The sequence below is a fragment of the Drosophila takahashii genome, chromosome X, assembly GCF_030179915.1.
Source record: "Drosophila takahashii strain IR98-3 E-12201 chromosome X, DtakHiC1v2, whole genome shotgun sequence".
Lineage (NCBI taxonomy): Eukaryota > Metazoa > Arthropoda > Insecta > Diptera > Drosophilidae > Drosophila > Drosophila takahashii.
In genome coordinates, this window is record NC_091683.1 from 24,230,713 (window position 1) to 24,245,959 (window position 15,247).

The 15,247-nt window shown below is 36.6% G+C and overlaps 1 protein-coding gene across 13 annotated transcripts; it reads left to right on the plus strand.

Moving 5' to 3' along the window:
* Positions 1–2,967: 2,967 nt before the first annotated feature.
* Positions 2,968–11,986, plus strand: up (Troponin T, skeletal muscle). Of its 13 annotated transcripts, none has more exons than XM_017155301.3 (10): positions 2,968–3,112; positions 5,384–5,431; positions 6,059–6,107; positions 7,992–8,015; positions 8,625–8,994; positions 9,911–10,129; positions 10,191–10,283; positions 10,356–10,436; positions 11,057–11,135; positions 11,377–11,986. In XM_017155301.3, the coding sequence occupies exons 2-10, from the start codon at positions 5,419–5,421 to the stop codon at positions 11,631–11,633; spliced, it is 1,185 nt and encodes a 394-aa protein (XP_017010790.1). In that variant the 5' UTR covers positions 2,968–3,112; positions 5,384–5,418; the 3' UTR covers positions 11,634–11,986. The 13 variants fall into 13 exon arrangements, with proteins under 13 accessions (XP_017010790.1, XP_017010776.1, XP_017010774.1 ...); XM_017155287.3 differs by lacking the exon at positions 11,057–11,135 and adding an exon at positions 10,537–10,615 and having other exon boundaries at positions 6,059–6,103; positions 8,625–8,997; XM_017155285.3 differs by having other exon boundaries at positions 6,059–6,103; positions 8,625–8,997.
* Positions 11,987–15,247: the final 3,261 nt, after the last annotated feature.

A 15,247-nucleotide genomic window follows, 5' to 3' on the forward strand; every position in this document is an offset into this window, starting at 1 on the left:
CATCTGCACATGCGTGTACTTCGGGTGTACGGATTACTGGGCTCTTTGGCCCCGATGTTTGCAATAGGTTCACTGTTGTTTACCGAACGAAAGATGTTACGTTCACATAATGCCATACCGAATCCAGACGGCAACCGAATATCCCATAAGAAAATTAACGGTTACAGATGTCGGATATATATCTGGACACATCTCCCCGGATTGTTTCATGCACTGAGTACCAGAAAATTCGACCTGCCCACCTGTGTCCCATTGCGAATCTCTAGTTCTTGGCAAGCCATGCATAATACCCAGACCGTACAGGACTACCCATATATATGCAATATAATATAATATATCTGCTGTGTGCATTTCGCAAAGGTGCAGATACAAAAATGTTCTAAATTTAAGACACTTGGTAACCAAAAACGAATCAAAACAAAGAGCGAAACTTAAGGATTGTAAAGTAATTTTGCTGCACGGGGAAATTAATTGCACATTATTACAAATCCATCTAAAATATATACATTTACAAGGCGCATTTTTTAGATCCACGAAATTTAAATTATTTTATTTGTTATCTGATCTTTTGTACAAAGTAAACCATTTTAAATTGTTTACAAAATAATATAAGGGCTTTGTAATATAACAAAGCTAACTTTTTATATATGAAATAATAAAACTTAAATACAAATATTAATAAAAATCCATTTTACACATTACGCAACGTATTTCCTTAACATCTTTTAAAAATGTTCTATTGTTATTTTTACTAAATGTCTTTTTGTTTACACTTTTTATGGTAGAATAATGGTTTACAAAATAGTAGGCGGTTCTGCCACTCTTAAATCGTCTCATATATTATGTTATTATTTTAAACACAATGAAATAAATAAACAATTTGGTATACCCAGAAAAATTATGGACAGCATTTTAGGTCATGCATAGCCTAAACATTTTAAATGGACTAAAAGTTCCTTTTTGGGTCATGTACTGCCCTAAAAATTTAAATTTTTGTTATATTTGCCCTACTATTTAGGCCCCGTATATCCTAATATTTTAGGTCATTGTGGTCCTTAAAATTAATGCATTTTACCTTAATAAATTTGCACGGAACTCTGATAGCGTTCTGGCGACGCTATAATTCCCAACCAGTTCTAGCGCGGCTTGCATGGTAACCCGCCTCGATCGTTGACTGTATGCATGTACAGTGAAGCCTCTTCGCTCCTTTTTGTGTGTTGGCATAATGACGACTTCTTGAAGACTAAGCCGACATTGACCCCGAGTTAGATACATTTTTCAGTACATATTTTTAGGCTAAAGAAAGCCTAACATTTTGGATAGGGGTTTTCTCATATTTTTTTGCAGCAAATTACCTAAAATCTAGGCCAAAAATTACCTCCATTTTAGGCCATTAATGGCCTAACATTTTAGGTCATGGAATCCTAAATTTTAGGCCATTCAAAAACTTAGCTCCAGATTTAGGCCAATTTTATCTAAATTCTAGGCAATTTTTTGACAATTTCATTTTTTTTCTGGGTGTATAGGTAGTTTTATAAAACATTTTACGAACTATATTTAAGTCAGTATATTGTTGTATTACAATCATTAAAGCCTTTTGTCTGTTTTAATCATTGAATAAATGTGTAGTTTTAAATGAAATATGATAAAATGTGTTTCAGGCAAAGCTTGATATAAAAAACATTTGAAATACAAGAATGTTGAAAAAAATATAAATTTTGTGGTTCTAAAGATCCCTGAAAATGCGAATTTATTAGTATTTATTGAAACAATTTTCCTTTTGATTGAACTTCTATAATATTAAACCTTTGGAGTATAAGAATACTTATCAAAAGCTATAAGTAGCTTCTAAAATCTGCAAAACAAATATTTTTGTATATGCTTAAACTATATTTTGTTGGAACATTTTTTACAAATATCTGAAAAATCCGCATGCAATTCCCCACATATCCTTTAAATGGTTCAGTTCCATGTTTAAAAGGAAAAATATACATTTTCATTTTGGATTCGTGTACTATTTGAATTTTGAAAGAATTAAAAACTAAGGGCTTAGCTCCTAGTAATTTATTTTGACGTTGAACTTATGTTTACAAGGGTACACAAGTATTATCAACTTTTTGGTCGGTTGATCTGGTATCTAGTGATTAAATAGCACATCTAGAAAGAGTGAATCAAAATCGACGCTTAAAACAAAGGGCCTCAAGGCGTGTTAGTGTATCTAGAACTATTTGGCGAAAGTTTCTGTTAGATGGGAAAATAAAAAAGTCAAAAAATAGCAAAGAAAAAAGTGAGAAATAAAAAAAGAAAATCGGAACAATGACGAATAGATTCAAGTGTTAGACAAATGGCAATGCGATGGGGCCACCTAAGGCCGTTCGACGTCAGCCGTTCGATCGCGAGATATAGACGGGGTAAATAAATATATATACAAAAAATATGTGCTAGGGGGCGAGTTTGTAGGGCGTGCACTCTGGGGTTCAAATACTGCAACGATCCGTTGAGGAATCTAAGCTATATGTACTATATAGCGCCGCGAACATACATACAGGCAGGAATATATGCAGGCCGACTTTTTAATGGCTGTGAAATTTATGTTCTACGATATTTGATTCCAAAAACAAATGTGTAAAAAGCCGCCAACGCTCCTCCGAGCGACTATATGGCTATATACTTATGATCTAGTTATGTGCGTTATATAGCAGATGCCTCGTCTCGCTCTGGCCAAAATGGAAAATGGAAAATTGGAAAAGTCGGTTCGAAGTGTGCGTGTACAAGTTTATGTTTCAGCTGCAGCCCACCTGAAAATCCCCAACACACCCAGCAGCCAGCAGCCAGCACCCATCACCCACCACCCACTTGTTGCCACATCGGCCAGAGATATCTGGCATATCTGGCATATAGCGCTGCGCTCCTTGCACCCATTCGGGCCATAGGCTATATAGAAAAGCGTTCGGTGTGTGCGTGGAAATGGCTTTTCCGCGAACGCGACCAAAAATTCTTTAACATAACGTGTAGCAGCGCTTTTCATCGTCAGTCTGTTTAGTCGAACCGCAGCATTCGCTCCTACGACGTCAGCTGCTCGGACTTCAATTCAATTTGTTTTTCTCCCTAAGTAAGTTTTTTTTTTCTGTTTCTGCTCTACTGCTGCTTCACATCTCCTTCTACTGCTGCATCACCAAAAAAATCTAATCAAATCAAATAGTGTGTCTAAAAAACAAGAAAGTTATTAAAGAAAAAGAAAACCAAATCCTTTGGTCAAGAACCACGAACCAAAAATCAACAAAATAAAGTTACGAATTGGAAAACTCTAGTGTTATATAACATTATTTTTTTACAATTTTTTTAAAGTGCAACCAACGAACGAATAGTGTGATAAAATGACTCAAAAACCAAAAAGAAGAAAAAATACATTTTTTTCAAAAACTTTTTTTTCAAATTTTTTTTTTTTTTGATGGCTAAAGGCTAAAAATATAATTGAACAAATTCGCCCAGGCATTGGCGACGCCAACAACGAAATATTCTGCAACAGCAACTACAACAAGAGGATCAGCCGCAGCAGCAACAACGACAACAACAAAAGCATCAACCAAACCAGACAGGAATATATATACAAATAGATAGATATATTCAACCAATTCTCGATGTGTTATATGATCTGAGAGGAAAAGTTCTCTAATTTTTTTTCTTCGAATTTTCAACGAATTTTAAAAATAAATTTCGTTTTGTATGGGTATGCGTGTGTGTTTTTACCTTGGCAAAATATCCAAGACACACACACGCACGAACTTTTTCTATAGCTTTCGGCGCAGGCGCCATATAGAAAGCAGAAACCAGAAAGAGACGGGACTACAGCCACCCACCCACGCAAGATCGCTGGTGAATAGAGATCTGGAGATTTTTTGGAAACCGTATATAGATCCGTGTAGGCCTATAAATGGCAGCAGGGCAGAGCTAGATAGTCATATAGTGAGAAAAATGGTATAAAAACGGTAAAACAAGTAAAGGTTTAGGTGGGGAGTTAATATTTACTGCCGTTCGATGAGGTTAAATGTAACAGGAAGTTGGGGCATATTTCATAGTTAGTTCGTAAAAAGATAAACTTAAATAAATGTAGGGTACAAAAATCAATGGTTGCAAACGAATAAGAAAAGCCTTGAAAACCGTTTGAAAATGCAACACAAGACATCATTTTGTAATATTTTTGCCACATCAAATATCTAAAAGTCTATCATAAGCTTGGAAATATCCTAAGATAGATTTTGTATGATAACTATCAGATTTGATGGATTGCAATTTTTGGGGTAAAATAAGTTAGGAAAAATATATAAATTATCCCAGAATTTTTGCTCAACACATTTTATATAAAATTAACTTCGTAGATGCATTCTCCTTATCTTCAAATATCTCCCCAAAACTGACCCAGTTTGTCTGCGTCTAAAAATAAAGCCCAGAAAAATGCATTTCCAAGCAAAAATGCAGAGAAAACATAAAATAGCAAAAATCCATCAAAGATTATGAAATTTTAGACATTTTTGCACCATATATAATGTCATGGCATAATAATTGGCATATATATATCAACGATCTATGAATGGTATTTGATTTTATTTTGCTTTTCATTTCACACCAGCACGCCCAAAAAAATATATATAAATTCGAAAGCTTTTCTACATTTTCTGATTTAGTGCCAAGGTAAAAAAAAAACAAAAAATTTCAAAAAAGGCTTTCGACGAAGCTTTTCGGATGTTTTCGGAAGCTTTCGGCTTTCGGGAAATTCAATACTGCCCCAAAGCAAAGTCTATTTTTAATTGAGAAAAAATCGGAGGAAAAAGAAAAACCACCGATATACATAGATTGGACTATGGCTCTCTCCTTCGCACACACAGACATGGATTTATATATAGGATAGCATAGGAAATTAAATAATTTCAGAGCGTTGTTGTTTTTGTGTTTTTTTTTGCCTTTGGATTGTGGAAGATTATGATGTGAGGACAAGACATTGTTGCCGACTATAAAAAGACAGGTTGGCCTGCCTACATATTTACCGAAGAAGCGAATATATATAGGGGGACAGCAGATCGGTCTAATTATAGAGTTATAGGAAGGCGATCAAAGGCTCGTTTGTTGTTGTTGCGGCTTCAGGTACAGTGAAACCCTGAACGGAATGTAGTAGAGAGAATTAATTTATTTATAATATCATAAAATTTAAAGCCATTTTCGGTTAAATCAAAAAAAGCAAAGCCTTAAAATAAGCTGAAATTAAAATATACATATTAAATCACGCTTATTTGATAAATGCTCCTGCTCCTGAATATTATTATTATTATTTAAGCAATTCGCATAACAAAACCTAACATTTTGTATTCTCTCGCTGTAATTGCAGGTTTTTTCAACCCTAAACCGTAGCCATGTCCGACGATGAAGAGTACACGTAAGTAGAACCGATGTGAAAGAGAACGCGTTGCAGATATTAAGTATACGACGCATATGACCGCGAAAATGATTTAAAAAAATGAGTGTAAAAGTAAACTGTAAATTAAGTAAAGTAGCAAAGCTAAAGAGAAGTATTCGAAGGTCTCGTTTGAACCCTTGTTTCTAATACTAACTGTTTCAACGACCAGATTTTTGTGGATTTTTGTAAGATGATCATTTTTGTAATCACGTTTACCAGTGGCACCTATTTTGATCTGTACTCCTTTCTGTCTATTTCCACGCATTTATCTCATCCCCGAACCCGAACTCCGAACCGAAACTGAACCACGATCCTAAAACCAAAACCAAAACCACCACAACCACAACCCATGAATCTGTTCGATCAACCGCTAATGTTGTCGTTTCGTTTCTTTTGAAATCAACAACTAATAACAATCAACAACTATTCAACAACAACCACACGACAATTCAACAACAATTCAACAACATCACCTCTGCACCCGTGTGCCGTGTGTAACCCTGCACTTTCACTAAAAAAAAAAATATAAAAAAAAAAACACCATATCCAAAAATCAAAAACCAAAAAAATATGAAAAAACAATGCGTTTAATTACGAACTCGAAAGCAGCTCCGAGGAGGAGGAGGTTGTCGAGGAGACCCGCGAGGAGACGTAAGTACATTTTTGTTGCCGATTTTTGTCAACATCTTTTGTTGGTTTTGGTGCAGCAGCCTAAAGAACTCGATTGGTGTTCACTTATGTCTATATAATTTTTGTTCGTCATAACTATAACCAGTTTTTTGATTTTTTCCACACCAAACCACTTGACCCGCCCTACTTCCAATTTTTTATTCCAAATTTTTTATATGTGTTGTATTTTGTCAATGTTTGCAAAAACAAAACCACCTTTTTATAAATTTTGTAGAAATATGTATTTCCCCAACCCGAAAAAAAGAAAAAAACACCCAAAAAAAAAAACCCGAAACCAACCCAACATTTTTGTTTTGTGTACTCGTCTGTAAATAATTTTATTTGTTTATTAATTTCTTAATTATTATTTTATTTTCTGTTCTGTGTACATTTTTGTTATTTCTTTTGGTTTTTGTTTTCAATGTGTTGTTGTGTGTGTCTATAAAAACCAAAATTGAAATTAGAAATAATCGTATAAGATCACAAAATCAGTATCCGATAATTGTACAAAATTTACTAATGGAACCCGAGAGCAAAACCCCCCACCACCCACCTGTTCACTCCCACACCCACTCAAGCAGCGAGCTCATAGTTCATACCCCACCCCCGGAAACCTAGCGAAAAATTGGCAAATTGTGTATATAAAAGCTGTCTGTATCCCCCAACCATCCACATACGTTCGAAACTGTGTTCAAAGTAATGGTAGTATTGTTTTTGCCTACAAAGAAAATTTAGCAAAGAACAAAAATCAGTACAAAAGTATTTCGCTAAATAAATTGGTTTTTAAATGAATAAACTACCATTTTGAATGCAGTCGGTTTTTTACTGTGTATTTTTGTATCACTCGTAACACGTCTATTGTCTATCTGTCTATCTATTCTACCATCGTATCTCCCGACTCCCCACAAGATAATAAATTTCCAAAGCCGTAAAACGCAACTTCTAAATTCTAAAAAAACTTTTGACAAAAAGTTAACTTTCCGCCTATCGCTGGCCTGGCTTAGCAAAAGTGTTGTCGCCTATAAGACTTGGAAATCATTGATATCAATTCTGTTTATCTCTCTCTTTCTCTCTTCCATCTCTTTTTGATCTCGTTCTTGTTGCAGGAAGTAAGTAAATTGTGTGAGAAACCAATGAAAAGAAGAAAGAAAGACCTATAAAGATCCCATAAATATCTGTATAAAAGTTTTTTTCCGATATACTCTTTGCCTGGCCCAAAAATTATATGCTCGTTTGCCAATTTCCGAAACAAAACAAAAAAAAAATTGAATTGAAAATTTTCAAAGTTTTTGTGTGTGCATTTCTGCTCCATACGCATCAGAGAACCAGTTCCAGTTCCAGTTCCAGAACCAGCTCCAGTACCAGTTCCAGTTCATACTGTACAAAGATTCGTTGCTTGGAATCATTTTTGAGTTTTTTTTAGAACAACAACCAACCAGAAAACAACAAACAAAACCAAACAAAAAACAATTACGTACTTACCATTACAAAATTAATTATTCTGTTCAACCTTTTATGCAAATATCAATATCAATATCTCTCTATATATATTCTCCATCTTATCTTCTTCTTTCATTTCGTTTACCAAAACAACAAACAAACCGAACTATTTTGCAATTGAATTTTTTAAAACAACCAACCGTTTTTCTCTTTCTTTTCAACGTTCCTTTTTGTTTGAAAACTGAAATAACGAAAACAATCGCATTTTGTATGAACTTTTCGAACCGAAACCCACAACAATTTATCAATCAATCAATCGAAACCATCGTGAATTTGTCAATTTTTGAAACACAAAACCAATATATATATATATATAAATAAAAATATCACCACCTCCATGTTTGTTGCCACCTCAATGCCTCACGTATAGAAAACCACCTCAGACACCAGCCGAGTAAGTCTATGTACAAAAAACAAATGTGAACAACAAATGAAACCAGAACGCTAACCAAGACTAAACCCCTAGAGTTATCTTAAGATCGTCCCGATTAATCCGCCTGTGCGTGTCTGTAAACCACTCAAAAAAAAAAAAAAAAAACAAAAAAAAAATAAAAATAGTTTCTAAGGTGTAAACTGTACCTCTGTAGCAAGCACTACTCAACACAAACTCTTACTCACCACAACTCACCACTCCAGTGCCATCGAAGCCAATCCCTATATTTTTTGGTGTGTTTCTGTTCTGTTTCTGTTTTTTTTTTTATAACTAGAGTAGTATTGCCATACGTAGAATGTAGAAATCTAATGCTTTCTCACATCAGCACTTTGGTGGCTACTAATTGTAAAAACAACTCTTTGACTTTCGGAACCAAATCGAACCAAATAATATAAATATAATCACCAAACAAATAAACAGGCCGTGAGAAATTCCGTCAAAATTCTGTAATCTGTAATTAATTTTAGTGCCTAGACATTATAGTAGTACTAGTACTAGTGGCTATCGAAAGAAAAGCGCGCGACTCGACCGATCAAACTAATAGAGTTCTTTCTCATTCTCGAACATCAGAGGAGAGGGCGACCCAGAGTTCATCAAGCGTCAGGACCAGAAGCGCTCCGACCTCGATGATCAGCTGAAAGAATACATCACCGAGTGGCGCAAACAGAGATCCAAGGAGGAGGATGAGCTGAAGAAGCTGAAGGAGAAGCAGGCCAAGCGCAAGGTCACCCGCGCCGAGGAGGAGCAAAAGATGGCCCAGCGCAAGAAGGAGGAGGAGGAGCGCCGTGTCCGCGAGGCCGAGGAGAAGAAGCAGCGCGAGATCGAGGAGAAGCGCATGCGCCTCGAGGAGGCCGAGAAGAAGCGCCAGGCTATGCTGCAGGCCATGAAGGACAAGGACAAGAAGGGCCCCAACTTCACCATTGCCAAGAAGGATGCAGGCGTGGTAATTATATGAGATTCCATCAATGCCGGCTGCTGATACGCCTCCGTCTTCCCACCCCCCCATCTGTCTCTCTCTCTTCCCGTTTTCGTTTTCTTCTTTTTCCGTTCTTTTTTATTTACTTTTGATTCCATATGAACTCCTCATGTGTCCACCAACCATCACCACCACCAACAACCAACCACCACCCACAATCCATCGTTCCCATCAATCATTCGCATCAATCGCAATCGTCGGTTTTTGAACTCATCGATCATTTGTAATCGTTAATCGTTTTAATCGTTTGTGTTGCGCCTGAATCGATCATCCACAATCGTCAATCGTTTGTGTTTCTGCTCGACCCCATCGAACCGATCATTCGTTTGTATTTGATACAATAAATCATCATCAATGATTCGCATTCACAATGTGTTTGCATAAATCGATCATTCCGACATTCCGACATTTCACAATCGTTAATCGTTTGTGTTCACATCGATCGCCTAAAAATATGCTTGAAAAAACACTACACTTCAATGTGAAACTGAAACAACAAAACACTCTTTTGTTTTCTTTTTTCTTTTACACAACAAACCAATAAACAAACAACACACACGCATGCAAACACACCAAACAAACAATCAAACAAACAAACAAACAAACACGAACAAACAATATTCCACTCTGTTTTGCGCTCTTTTCTCTGTGTGTGTCTATCTCTCTCACTGTTTGTGTCTCTCTCACCTCGTTTGTACCGCACGTACCGAAAATCAAATCTCAAAAATCCGAAAAAACAAAAAATAAAAACACAACGAAATGTGTCTGCATTGCAATGAAAAAAAACTAAAAATATTAAAAATTAAAACGCATCCTGCGCGAAAATCGATTCGAACCAAAAAAAAAAAAAACAAAAATCGCCACATGAAACAAAAAATAGTTGGGACTCTCGTCCGCCGCCATGGAACGCAACAAGACTAAGGAACAGTTGGAGGAGGAGAAGAAGATCTCGCTGTCGTTCCGCATCAAGCCCTTGGCCATCGAAGGATTCGGCGAGTCTAAGCTGCGCGAGAAGGCCCAGGAGCTGTGGGAGCTCATTGTCAAATTGGAAACTGAGAAGTATGACTTGGAAGAAAGGCAGAAACGTCAGGACTACGATGTGAGTACTAGCATAGTTCTCTAGAGATTCCAACATCTGACAGCACCATCTCCATTGACAGTTGAAAGAGTTGAAGGAAAGACAGAAGCAACAGCTCAGGCACAAAGCCTTGAAGAAGGGTCTCGACCCGGAAGCTTTGACTGGCAAATACCCGGTAAGTTGGCCACCTGACCTCCTGACCTCCTGACCTTCGATGCACCCATCTAACCTGGTCCCTTGCTTACAGCCCAAGATTCAAGTCGCCTCCAAGTATGAGCGACGTGTGGATACCCGCTCATATGACGACAAGAAGAAGCTCTTCGAGGGTGTAAGTATTCGGTTTCCACTCCTAAAGCTAACAGTTCTTGGGTTTTTTTTTTCGCTGGGTTGCCTCTTTGTAAAACTCTCTCAATATTACGCACATATAGGGCTATAATACGGTCTATGCGGAAACCTTAGAAAAGACCTGGCAAGAAAGACAGGAAAGATTTACTCAGCGCACAAAATGTAAGCGTCTGCTGAGCCCTCCATGTCTACCTTCGTGTCTCTCTCTCTCTTTATCTTTCTATCTATCTATTGTTTTATGTTTATGTCACATACTATGTTTTGTGTTTGTTTCACTACTACCGAAAGTACAGTCATGTCAAAGGGTTGGGAAATTTGAAACTCCACGAAAAGTACAGCCACGTCAAAGGGTTGGGCGTTTGAAACACTATCGAAAGTACAGTCATGTCAAAGGGTTGGGCGTTTGAAACACTAGCAAAAGAACAAAACTTGGGTTTTTTATAGGCCATTTTGGGGGCTGACAACCAATAACTCATCTAACGTCTACTCTCTTTTTATCTCTTTCTATGTTTTATGTACTATTTTTTATAATTGTCAACTGTACGTTGTACCGTGTTCATTAAATCACACACCAAAACACAATCAAAACACTATGACACACAGGGCTGGGACGCCATCTCCAAGGACTCGAGCGAGAAGATCTGGAACGAGAAGAAGGAGCAATACACCGGCCGTCAAAAATGTATGTACTGTAGATCAGATTCGAGAAATATAGCTAGGCAAAATGGGGATCAACTGTACCCCAACCAAGGGACGCGACAACAACAGAACAACATTCATCAATTTGTTCATTGTCGTGCTGTGTTTATTTCGTTTTTCCCTTTCCTGTGGAGCTCGTTCTCGAGATCCCCCTTCTAGTTACTAGTTACTAGTAGGCAGATGAGTATGAATATGCTAATGGTTTCCCCATCTGTAATCCTTAGCCAAACTGCCAAAGTGGTTCGGCGAGCGACCAGGCAAGAAGGCCGGTGAGCCCGAGACACCCGAGGGCGAGGAGGACGCCAAGGCCGATGAGGACATCGTCGAGGATGATGAGGAGGTCGAGGAGGAGGTCGTCGAGGAGGAGGATGAGGAGGCCGAGGAGGATGAGGAGGAAGAGGAGGAGGAAGAGGAGGAGGAAGAGGAAGAGGAGGAGGAAGAGGAGGAGGAGGAAGAAGAGGAAGAGGAGGAGGAGGAATAGACCAATCCACACTCTGGGCCCGCCCTCGCGCACCACTTTCCTTCACCACTTTTCGTAAAAACAAACACTCTACATTTAAATACCAAAGCCAAACAATTTTAATAAAAGTAAAAGAATGAACTAAATAGTTATGATATATCTTAGCTTATTCGCCCAACAACTTGCTATTCAAAATCAAAAACTCAACATCTTTTTTATTGAATCGAGAAATGTAAGATTTCTTTAAAATAAAACATCAAAACCAACACCAACTAAGTCAAATACTAGCAAAACCAAAAACAAGCAACCAAAAAAAAAAATAAGAGAAACAATCAAGATATTAAAGTGTGTTATGGCATCATATCTATGAACAATTCCTGTTGTTTGTGTGCATGTTTTGTGTGTATCGATCGGGTCTCCAGATCAACGTTGCCATAGTGGGGGAATAAGCACCTGATGGAGGTCTGAGGACCCATAGTTCTATAAATATTCCAGCGAAATTGGTTAATTGGCTTTCGTGTTTTCTGCCAATTTTATGAAGTGGTTTACTTCCATATATAATATATTATGATGATGTCTCATGGGAATTCCGAACTCAGCTCCTTTTAATATCCTTAATTTGGAATACATGACAACAAATTATTTTACATCGATACTTTTTGAATAGACTTCAATGGTTCAATACCCTTCTGTAAAACAAGTAATGAATAAAACTTTTTTGATTGCATAATTTTATATTTATGTTTAACTTTTATTGTTTCTCATTTGATTTCTTTTTTTTCTTGTATAGTATAATTTCGTATATATATTTTTTTTTATTTTTTTGATTCCTCATTTATCTGTTGTCGCGATGTCGTGTTACGAATACAATATAGTACAATTTTCTTAGGCTATAAACTGCACACAGAAAATGTCTTTGCGATTAGAATTAATTCGTTTCCATATCGGATCTCTGCAGCGTACAGTTAACTTATTTTCATGGATTACAATTGGCTAAATACATTTCGTTATGGTTCCATTGATTTAGGGGTCGTCGGGTGGGCATTATAATTTTGGGGTTGCTGGGAGGGTGCAGTATAGTGTAATTTATAGTTCCTTTGAGCTCTGATTGTCTGTCAGCTGCAAGTAGATCGTTAGTTCCTCAACATTGGTGTCTGGATTCCTGTCCTAACTGCAGCAATTCCACACACAAAAAAATGTACAATATATATAATACACGTATATTCAGAAATTTATACATATTACATACATACACGGGAAAAATTGAGAAAAAAATGCATCTTAAAAGCTAGCAAAAATAGTTTACGTTTCACATTTACCACATATATATGATTATATATAGTTTACATATTCAATGTGTTTCCCAATCACAAAGCTTAATAGTTTTATGGTTGCGACACGCACTGTGACTACACAAAAACACATTTATATAAACTTTTCTCATTTATGTTTGACTTTCTTCTCCGTTAATTTTCTAAGCTATTAGCAAGCAAGCGCGATTTCTCATCGCTGCCATCAAATAAACTTCAATTTTCCTCTAAGCAATCATTTTTCCTTATTTATTGTCAGCAATTCTCATTTTATTTCTTCAAATTAAACACAAAAACAAACTTTCATAGAGTTTTCTTTGAGCACAAAGCTAACGGCAAGTAAGTACATAAAATAGCCATCCCGTTCGCACACACACAGCAGTTAGGACGGACAAGGCTCGTGTGTCTGTGTGAGTGTCTGTCTGTGTGCAAGAAACTACTCCTTGCTAAAAAAATGGTTAAAACAATAAAAAACACCTTTCCAAATTCAAATGACTGAGTGAGATGCAAAGATTATTAAGTAGATGTACAGTCTGCTCAAAAGGTGTCATATTAAGCTGTCAAACCTAAAATGTAAGTACAGTCTGCTCAAAATGTGTCATATGTTACTGTCAAACTTTGCAAGTACAGTCTGTTAAAAAGTTGTCAGCTATTTTTGTTGTTTTTTACCTTTCATTCTTTTTAAAAGGGTTTTTCAGCCATCTGAATTTGAAGTTAATTTCCTAGACCAAATTATTTAGCTTAGCTAACTTCGCTTCTTCTTCCCTTACACTCACGCATACATATACATTTAAAATCTATTACAACGTTCATATACATTTAGACATTCAGTTTAAGTTATATATTTAATATATGGTTTTATTAAATTGGTTTTCTTTACATTCAGTCAATTTATTGCAACACAAAAAAAAGTTTACAAAAATGTAATATTTCTAAACTAGTTCACGTCTTTTTTCTTTTGTCATCAGCAGCAAGTATTTCATATGCGATTATTAATATTAAACTAAACATCTTAAAAGCTCTTTTCGTTTAAAATTTAACACTCCTAAATGGTTTTCGTTATCGTTTTCGTTTAGCTTTGCCCTACCATTTTGCAAACTATAAACAGTGCTTAGGTTTTATTTTCACGTCTCCTTTTTATATAGATCTATAAAGATTCCTAGAGCCCAATGACGAAGTTCAGCTAGAGATTCTTTCGATAAGTGGAAAACATAATTAAAATATTTATATTTTATATACACAATTACAGATACAAAACAAGAGAGAACGCTATAGTCGGGTTGTTGTCCCGACTATCTAATACCCGTCACTCAGCTAAAGGGAGTGCGAACGCTGTGTCGGGTTGGTGTCCCGACTAATAATCGTAACTCAGCTAAAGGGAGTGCGAGGGAGATAGATATATGTTGACAATTTATAAAGCGTATAACTTTTTAATGAATGGTCCGATTTGAAAAATGTCTTCTACATTTCGATAGGTATAAATATACACAACAAAATTGCATTTATACTTTTCGGAAATCTTTAAAGATGTGGGCGCAGGACCCATTTTAAAATCGTTAGTGGGCGATTGTGGGCGTTAGAGGGGGCGTGGCGCTTGGCTAAAATAAACTTGCGCTGCGTAGGAAGCCAAAGAATATGTGTGGGAAATCTCAACCTTCTAGCTTTTGTAGTTTCTGAGATCTCAGCGTTCATACAGACAGACAGACGGACAGACAGACGGACAGACGGACAGACGGACAGACGGACAGACGGACAGACGGACATGGCTAGATCGACTCGGCTAGTGACCCTGATCAAGAATATATATACTTTATGGGGTCGGAAACGCTTCCTTCTAGCTGTTACATACTTTTGCACGAATCTAGTATACCCTTTTACTCTACGAGTAACGGGTATAAAAAAAGGTTTCTAAGTGATAAAGCGACACGAGTCTCTCAAAAAACATTCGTACAAAAGAGGTTTAAAAAAGAGTTCTAAACTAAATTAAAATGTTTCGTTTTATGCTTCGTAAAGGAGGTCGATGAGGCATTGCAATGGATTTCCTGCATCTTCATCATTGCAATCACTCCTTTTTAATTCTTCAGCTTCTTTTGGTGGTTTTATATTTTTTGTTTTTTGGCGCAACACATTTATTAAGATTTAGTTTTTGGGCATACAGTGCGTTTCTTGACTGTAAGATAGGTGAGGGTAGGGGGTGAATGCCAACCGTTTGATTAAAAACAAGACTAAATATGAATTATAACATAAATCGCATTAAGTCAAAGCTCTGACTAAATTATAATAATGCAATTGTTCAATTAAGTAGCTTATCAGTTGAATTCGATT